Source organism: Cyprinodon variegatus, unplaced genomic scaffold (genome assembly GCF_000732505.1).
Source record: "Cyprinodon variegatus isolate N-32 unplaced genomic scaffold, C_variegatus-1.0 Scaffold419, whole genome shotgun sequence".
Lineage (NCBI taxonomy): Eukaryota > Metazoa > Chordata > Actinopteri > Cyprinodontiformes > Cyprinodontidae > Cyprinodon > Cyprinodon variegatus.
Genome location: NW_015150872.1, coordinates 708,348 through 717,381, shown reverse-complemented (window position 1 = coordinate 717,381; position 9,034 = coordinate 708,348). Strand labels below are relative to the sequence as shown.

General features: G+C 38.6%; 2 protein-coding genes across 2 annotated transcripts in view; one reads left to right on the top strand and one right to left on the bottom strand.

Moving 5' to 3' along the window:
* The window catches only part of LOC107093313 (zinc finger CCCH domain-containing protein 3-like), a gene marked incomplete at its 3' end in the record, with an annotated part of 38,284 nt that extends 34,265 nt beyond the window's left edge, over positions 1-4,019 (bottom strand). Inside the window, exons 1-2 of the mRNA XM_015388302.1 lie at positions 3,960-4,019; positions 221-1,649 (exon numbers count right to left, since the gene is read on the bottom strand). Of these exons, the coding sequence (XP_015243788.1) occupies positions 221-1,649; positions 3,960-4,005 (1,475 nt within the window). The remainder of the gene's footprint in view (positions 1-220; positions 1,650-3,959) is intronic.
* A 925-nt stretch (positions 4,020-4,944) lies between these two features.
* LOC107093312 (ubiquitin carboxyl-terminal hydrolase CYLD-like) overlaps positions 4,945-9,034 on the top strand; it is a 9,435-nt gene continuing 5,345 nt past the window's right edge. Inside the window, exons 1-5 of the mRNA XM_015388301.1 lie at positions 4,945-5,238; positions 5,432-5,902; positions 7,591-7,806; positions 8,467-8,545; positions 8,627-8,796. Of these exons, the coding sequence (XP_015243787.1) occupies positions 5,462-5,902; positions 7,591-7,806; positions 8,467-8,545; positions 8,627-8,796 (906 nt within the window). The 5' untranslated portion in view covers positions 4,945-5,238; positions 5,432-5,461. The remainder of the gene's footprint in view (positions 5,239-5,431; positions 5,903-7,590; positions 7,807-8,466; positions 8,546-8,626; positions 8,797-9,034) is intronic.

The window sequence follows — 9,034 nt, the reverse complement described above, 5'->3', positions numbered from 1 at the left end:
AAATAAAATTTAAAAATCAGTTAACTTTTTTTTTTTCAGTGGCCCTAATCCTCTTCAGTACTTGTGTGTTTTAAAGATATTTGTATTCTACACTATTCCAAATTCTAAGTTATGGAAATGGACTTTCTAATCCCTTTGCTGCCACCTTCTGGCAAAAGAGAGCCTATCTAGAAAAACTCAGCTGGTAATGATAAGATGTTAAATTAGTGTGTGAATGTACCTGCAGGGAGACTTCCTGATGATTTTCATCCTGCTACGGAGCTTGAACCCACCAGGGGAGGAGCGGAGGTAAGCCCTTTGAGATAAAGTTGGAGAAACATGTCCGACCTTTAGCCCTTTGTTGCTTTTCTCTGCCGTCCAGTGGAAGGCAGATCTATGGCTGCCGGCTGCTGCGGTTCCTGTCAGCGACCCTGCTGTTAACCCTCCGGCCTTCCAACGGTAACGGCTTACAACTGCTGAGCTGGCAGAGGAAGCTGTGATTCCCTTCTTCAGTCTTGTAGGGGGGGTGGAGGCTGGTTTAAGCTTCTTGGCAGCATCTCTTCTCTCCAGGCCTTTCTGAGGAACAGTTAGGGCTTTGGGAGACAACGGTTTGCGCTGTGTCTTGGGTTGGACTCCAGAGGATGAAACCCATCTGTACTTTGAGGTTTTAGGTGCTATCATGACAGGACTGAGTTTCCTAGGAAACTTTTTAGGCGTTTTCTTATTTAATGCAACTGATAACGGACTCCCAACTGAAGCTTTAAGGGCCGATAACTGAGAAGTAGTAACTTTTTTTATTGGTACAGAAACAGAGCTGACTGCTTTCGGCTCCAGCTCTACAGTCTGGCTCTTCACCCAGGTGAATTTAGATTTTTGTACTGAGGGTGCATTAACCTGTTCTTGTGGGGTTTGGGATGAGAGTTTTGATTCCTTAGAGGGAGAAAGTAGAGCCGGTCTGGTGGGATCACTGGACTGAGTTGGTATACCTTGAAAATTTTTAGTCCTGCAAGTTTCTAGACTGGCTTTATTGCTCAGGGAAGGCTTGTTCTGCACCTGAATCCTTTTCTGAGAACTTATTAAAGTGTTGGTTTTAGCAACAGATGAAACATTAAAGGAAGCACTTGTTTTCTTTCCTGGCAGGATGACAAGTCTGTTTTCAGCCTTTTGATGACCTTCCTGAGTCTTTGGTGCATTTTGATGGATACTGGCTCCACCTGAACTTGAACCTTGCTTTTCAAAAGAAGTGTTTGAAGGTGCTGTTGCTGTTCCACTCACCCCCATTAGCCTGCCAGCAATTCCCTCTTTCTTCTGAGTGAGATTCCCTGATAATAAAGTGACAGTTTTGGTGAGATTGGTTTGATTCTCTCTGCTGCATGTTGTTGCAGGGATGCTGCCAGCTCCATATTTGGAGGCTGATGGATGAAAGGGATTGGAGGGGGCCCCTGATGGAGGTGGCCCGGAGGACTGGGGGGCATTATTCCTCAGAGAGTACGTTTTTTTCCAACTTCCACGGCTCTGAGGAGCATAGGGCTTCCCTCGGGAGCTATGAGGCTGGAAAACAGATGTGCTGAAACTTCTGCCTATGGCTGCTGTAGAAACTTCAGGTTGCCTCTGCTGTGCTGCGGTGATTGGTTCATCTCCATGGACGCTCTTATGCTTATTGATAAGATCTGAGAATTGACAATTTTTTTATTTAAAATGACTTAAGAGACATACAATAAATCATAAAACAGAGGAAAAACTTACACAAATATTTGGGATTTTTTTTCCCACCCATTAAGTTTATATCTTGGATTTTAAATAGTTTTTTCCAAACCTGAAATCTGAACAGGTCCTTCTTAAGCTTTAACATACCCAGGCTGGGATGCAAAATCCTCTGAATTTGAAGTTGGGTTTTGAGATTTAAAATGCACACAGTTAGTGGAACCATCCATTTATGAGAGGACTAGGGGGGATATGTGTCAGGTATCTTTGACATTATGGCTCCACACAATCAATTACAGGCCCGTATAAACAGGGGTTTTGCTTCCTGGAGAGGCCACAAGATTGTCAATTCAAACCTCAGACAGTTAATCTGTGGCTTTATCAAAATTCATTGAATTCTAGCTCCTAGTTTCAATTCTTTCACCTTTTATAGGGTCAACAGTAGCAACTCTATAGTGGGTAGGAAAGGACGTCTAGACTGCAGTGCCAAATTCGAACCCTTAAGCCTCCCAGATGTCATCATATGCTGAAAACGCATATGATGGTGCTACACTAATCTGATACTAGTCTTCCATAAAAAAACAGAGCTTAAACAAATGTAGAGAACTGTTGGAGCTCTCCATTACACAAAGCAAAGCATATGAAGGTGTGTATATGAGTATGTCATACAAATTTATTTTGTTAAAGGTATTGTGGAGGATCTTAATGAATTTATAAAAAGGCCTGCCCTCTCCCCATAAAAGAAAATGCACACACACAACCTTGAACCTATTCCCTAGAGGGAAGGCCTATTAATCACGTGAAAAGGCGTGCACTAGCCCATTTCTCCTCGTGCACGCTCTGTTTAAAATTTGCTGTTTGCATCGCTCATACAATCTTACTCTCAAAATCTTACTCTCAATTTTTCCACTATGTCAGACTCATCACCGGTAAGTGAAAATGGAGATGAGCATGTAGGACGACCTTACGTAAACATATCACCAGAATGTTTGACAATGAGGAGGACCACTTAATTAGACGATCCACCTGGAAAAAGGACATCCTCCACTATACCTTTAACATCTGTAAGGTGGGCGGTCCCATACCTGCTGTCATGCAAAGCATTGTGGAAGTACTTACAGCTCTCTAGCTCCAGTGAAGGACATAGCGAGCTCCCTATGCTATAGAGGAGCTATTATAGGAAGCATACAAGCTCCCTCCTACCTCCTTCCATAAGGATAGCACACTTTCTCAAGACTCCTGACCCAGCTCTGCTAGTCCTTACCGGTTTGATGCATTGAAACTCTCCCGGAGCAACACCCCATAATTCCCCTTTGGGAGGACATCTTTCATTGCAATTTACAACTGCAGTAACAAAAAAGGTGATTACTATCATTGTTTAAGATAATCCTGATGGTTTCGTCTGTGGTAACAAAGAACAAACTTTTCAAATCTAACTTTTTAAGAGATTTCTCATTCATTTAAGGTTAATTATCCTAACAATATGGAATGAATATCCTGTCATTTCTCCCACTTTAATGTTGGTTAAAGATATAAAGCCATTGTACCCCCTGGGAAGCAAACATAATCTTTATTATCTCCAAATACTTTAGGTTAGTTTTGTCATTTTCTAGAATGAAAGTATCTTATTTGTTTAGGTTTTTAAAAAAAACAATACACTTTGATTCTCATGTTCTTAGATGTTTCGTTCCTTTTTTCCTTCTAAAATGAAGATTGCTTGAGGTTTAAAAGCATCGAAGTGCAGTTTTTTTTTTTTTTTTTTTTTTGCTGGATGTCTTGGATGACTGACAGGTTTCACTACTGTTTTTTTTTTCATTCCATCAAAGAAGACTATCTATTTAAGAAGATTTAAGAAGACTATTTAACCAACATTAAATAGTTGATATAAAATTAAACAAACTCTAATGCAACTAAGGGGAAACAATGGTTGTTTTAATTTTGATAAATTAATTTATCATCTAATTTGATTCTCTCAAACGCATTCAAGTACACAGAACAATAAAAATTATCGATACAACACAACTCTTTGCCTCGAAAGTAACAAAATATTTGACAAGCCAAATAAACATCTATCTTCGCACATCAAAGGCATTAAAGTCCTTGAAGCTAATCTAAGCATAAAACCAACGGTTAACGTTTCCATCTAAACGGTGTGAAAAGAAGCTGCACAGCACTACAGACGTCTGATGTAAACAAAGCAAACAACAGCAGGAAGGTTTCCTCCCTTGCTGGTGTCACAGAAAACATTATAAAATGATCAAAAAACAGAAAGAAACCTTGTAAAAGTTCAATCTGCCTTTTCAGTGCCTCTCTCTCCTCCATGTTTACGTCCAATGCACCGCTACGTCATATCCTCTTGAGTCACGTGCAATATTCTGACCAATCACAGCTAAAAGATGCCGCACTATAACCCTCGCTCTTGACTTGCAGGCATAGCCCACTTGCAGATTTTTTGCTCTCTCGATTTAAGTTTTCATAAGATCAGCAGACATTTCTTTCAACAACTTAGAACTTTTGTTAAACACACCCCTTCCTCATTTGCATACTGAGGCAGAAATGCATACAGAAATAAAAAAAAAATACAAAGGAAGATTAAAACAGACAAAAATGTTATTACATGCACATAAATAAATACTTAAAAAATAAGTAATAAATACATAAAGTTGAAGATAAAAATGGTCAATAAATAAGTAAGGTAATTATTACAAAGTCAAATAAAGATATATACATTTATGTCTCACTGTATAATTTCATTGCTACTTACATTTGTTTGTTTATTGTATTTTGAGGGGCAATTAATTATACTCTTATTTATTTATTGGGCATTTATTTATTTCTGTATTTATTTTTAAATATGGCAGAGTTGGTCCTCCATATCCATCAATCCGTCCAGAAAAATGTGGATTGATTGATGATTTTCCCTTTCAGCTACATCAGTGATTATCCTCCTTCAAAAGCAGCAAAAATCAAATTTAGAAATTTGCCCCACATATTTCTGAGAGCCAAAGTCTATTGGAATTATTGGTGAGTCATGTCCACATCAGTGCTTCAGAAAGTTACGCCTGTGACTTAAGCACTGGGAAAGATAACCTACATAAAAATAATATTTAACATAAAGTCTGATGAAGATATTCAACTCGATCTCAAATATAGATAGTCTAATGCGGAAATGTGGACGATAAAGCAAAAACGAAGAAAGTCCCCACAGCCTGCCTTCAAGACATTACCGAGGGCTGTAATTCCCCTCTGCCTCTCAGGATAAGCGTTCGTACCTGTCAACAGATTTAAAAACATCTGTGTCACTGACATTACTCCGAGTTTAACGCATTTTAACAGAAAACGGCGCTAGAGGACAAAGTCCTAGGTGTTCATATACATATTTAGAAGATTTAAATTGCGTTTCCGCGTTTTGTCGCGTCTGTCGGAGCACCGTAAAAACTGCTGCGGGGTGAAAGCGAAATGAAATGAAAGGGGAAGTGAAACTTCAGGCAGCTGCTCGGACGTTTAGCGAAAACAGCTTCGAAACAGCAGAGATTAAACCCTAAAGCAGACTCGGTAAGTCTACAAACATATCCATTAGTCATAAACTCTTTAAAAAGTTCAGTTAATTTTAGGTTTATTTATTTTATGACACTAGTATTCCAGTGTCGTATTACACTTTGCAATTTGCTAACGACCTAGCTGCAGTGTTGCCAAGTAAATAATTAACCCTAAACTAAACTTGTCATTGTTTTGTGTCTTTGTGCAGAGCTCTGCTATATCTCCAGGGCTGGACAACATGAGCTCTTCAGAAAATGTTTATTTCATCCTAACTGAAAAACCTCAATTCTACTACAACGTCAAGCTTGGGAGTTTATGGTACATACGGGAGTTCAATTATACTTTGGAAACATCCAGGCGCAGTCCTCCCACAAAGTTACCAGTAGTGTGTTTAAGCTCGAGAACCGGTGTGACTTGTAATATTGAGATAAAATGCTTAAAGAAACTCGATGCTGATGAGGCTGACCTCCTGTTGGCCTGCCAGCCTGAGTCTGAGAGGCTAAACTGGATCAGAGACGGAGCTGCTGTTCTGGCAGCCCTGGAACTCACCATGGGAACAGATGTGATGGTTGAAGAAGATGGACAGATATTGAGAGGCATCATTCGCTACATTGGACCCATTGTAGACCCAAGCTATCTGCACCCTATAACAGGAAGATACTTTGGAATTGAACTACAGGTAAAAATGAGCAGTGCTGTCAAAAGTACACACATCTTTCAGTTTGGTATATCAACCCTTTCCTGACTCACTTTTTTTTTTTGCTTTCTTTTTTATGGCTTAATGAGAGCAATGGGCTTTACGCTGCTTTGCAAATTTTATAAACCTGGGTTTGAATGGCTATAAAGCCATTCTCAAGCACAAATCAAGGTGCTCATTTTGAGCCTTGATTGATATTTTTTTTTTTTATTATGTTCATGGTGGAGAATCCTGCTTCACATCAGCAGGTTCAAACATATTCAAATTGTGCAGGGTCATCTCTGAGCACACCATTTCACATTACTGTCACCAGTTCACCGCAGTTCTTCCATCAGTCCACACTTTCTCTGCTTCTTTTTCTCATCATCTTCTCCTTTTTTCCCACAGCAGGTTTGCCTGCTGTGTCTAAAAGTGGCTCGCAGCAGCAACCCAGACTGTCACAGCTCAATGGCTAATTTGCATCACGTGTAGCCTGGTGCTCCAAATGGCTTTTCCAGTGGTGTCAAAAGTACACACATTTGTTACTTCAGTTCAAGTATAGATACTGCAGTTTAAAAACACTCTGGTAAAAGTTGAAGTATCAACTTGACCTCTTTACTCAAGTAAAAGTGAAAAAGTATGTGCTCCAAAAACTACTTAAAGTATAAAGTAACCTTTTAAAAAAATTATCAGATGCTGCCTACCTTTGTGAAGCAGGACAAAGACTAATACAAAGTGAATCCAGTAGAACTTTTTATTGCCCACCTGGAATGGGTGACAATAGTAGAATAAACTTTGGCTCTAAAAATGGTATTGATGGTACCGATACCACCATTTTAGTGCTGGATCGAGGCCCTGCCCGATACTGGTATCGGTAACAGTGTAACATTAATACATAAGCCAATAATTAAGGTGGGTATGGGCAGGCAGGTAATGAATAAGAACACCCGCTTGATTTGTTTTCCTGTAAAATCCACGTTGTCAACAAAAACTTCTATTAATTGTTTATGTGGCTGCAAAACAAGCCCAAACGAGCTACCCAGACTTCTGTTAATCATCCTGGTAGGTTTATAGGAAATCAAATAATTTCCTTCCCAGGTTAATGGATGAAAGCAATGTTTTACCCTTTACTGTTGTCTTTCAGTCTTGGCAGGATTTCAACAATCAGCTGTATGATAAGAGCTGCAAGCAAAAAAAAAAAAAAAAAAAACTCTTCTTACAAGGATGACAAAAATAATCTTTGTTTTAAGACTTTTTAGTACTTTGTTATTACTTGCCTTGTCATTCCTGTTGAAGCACTGTGCATATAGTTTCATTTTTGTAGGGAATGCATGGTTAGATTTAGTTTTTGGCAGTGGCAGTGTAACTTGTTGCTCCTCTGAGATTGTATTTTTTTTTTGCATTAGACCTGATTTAGGTTTCTGATTATATATATTTTGCTATTAGTTTCCTATGTGCTATAAACACGTTCCATGGCACTAAAAGGAAACATGTTAGTATGATTTCTGCTCCAGTTTTACTGTTAAAAAAAAAGGTTACCTGCATCTTTCTGAGGCCTGAGTACCAAGAAACTCTTGAAGAACTCACAATTGGATAACTTTTAAGTATCTTTATGTTAAGAATATTGTGCAAGTAGTGATGTGAGGTATTTGTGTCATCAATGTTTTTTTTTGCTAATCTTTGATCTAAAGGGAGAAGACAGAGGGAAGGGAAATACCGATGGGACCTATGGATTTCAGAAGAGATTCTCGTGTGAGAAGAACTGTGGCATTTTTGCCCCTTTTTGCAGAGTTAAACCTTTGGCTCCCACCCTTCATTCTCCCTCCAAGTCTGACCTCCATTATGAACAACAAACACAAGAGATATTTCCAGGAGACATCAAACCTAGTAACATTAAAAAGAGATGCGTTTTCTAATTCAAAGTAAAAGAAATAAAAGGAATTAAAATATATATATATTATTGGTTCCCAGGCCTGGCTTGTGCAGCTGGTTTGGTTTGGTCAAAGGGACCCGATATTCTGCTTTTTGCTCTTTGCCATTTTGTCCCAGTGCTGCCTTGTTGACCACAAACGTCTACTCGAGGCAAATGGCTGAGCTTAAGAGGGAGCTGGTGGGAGATTACAGTTTACCTTGTGCCAGGTTCTGCTGTTTAGGGGGAGATAATTCTGCAAAGCCTGGGATGTAATGCAATCAAATGGATTGTTTTCGATTCTCCACAATAATCTTAACTTAACAACAGTGTTTATTAATAGGTTGAATTTGAATTCAAACAATTGACTTTGAAGCTATCAATACCAAGGGATCAAATTGACATATTTTTCTATGTATATACATTGAATATGTTAGTTTTGTATAGTTAAAATAGATGGGGCACCCTCTTCTTTTTATTAGGGGACTAATTTGACACAATAAATGGTTTTAGTTTTTTTTATATTATCTTTATGAGTTTACTACTCCAGATAGCCTAAAATGCTCTGCTTAAAATTGCCACATACCTTAAGTTAAACCTGCTTCTTCTTAAACACGGACTAAAGTTATTCACATGATGTTTTCTATTTGTCTTTTAGGACCTAAAGGAGAATGGAAGAAGAGGGGTAGAAATTAAAGTCCCGCTCCACGATGTCACTAAAGGAGAAATACCTTCAGGTATCAGTAGAAAGTTACTTGTCTATAGCTGTTTTCTCTGTTTTTATTCAAACTGATTCAGACACTTTCTTTGCACTGTAGGGCCTGAAAGCATGGATATTGATGCTCCAAAAGTTGAAACACACACTGATCAAAGCATGAGTCTAAATTCTGCGGTGGAGGTGACTTTAGCGAAGGGGAACTCTTATGGGATCGTCCGCTGGATCGGCAACCTACCCACCCGTGAAGGCATCAGTGTTGGAATTGAGTTGGTAAATCCATTTACTGATGCATTAATATTATATTTAATGTAGTATGTTTACTTTCTTTACACAATAAAAGGCTCAAGCGATACTTGTATGATGTGAGATACTGGAAAATTTGCTGGTTTACTTTTTTATCATCTAGAAATATTAGGTTTTTGGGTTCTTTGTCTTAGAAGATACAGTAGTTACAGTAGTTCTATGGTTTTTGGCTCTTTTTTTTTTTTTTTTTTTTTTTTTTTTTTTT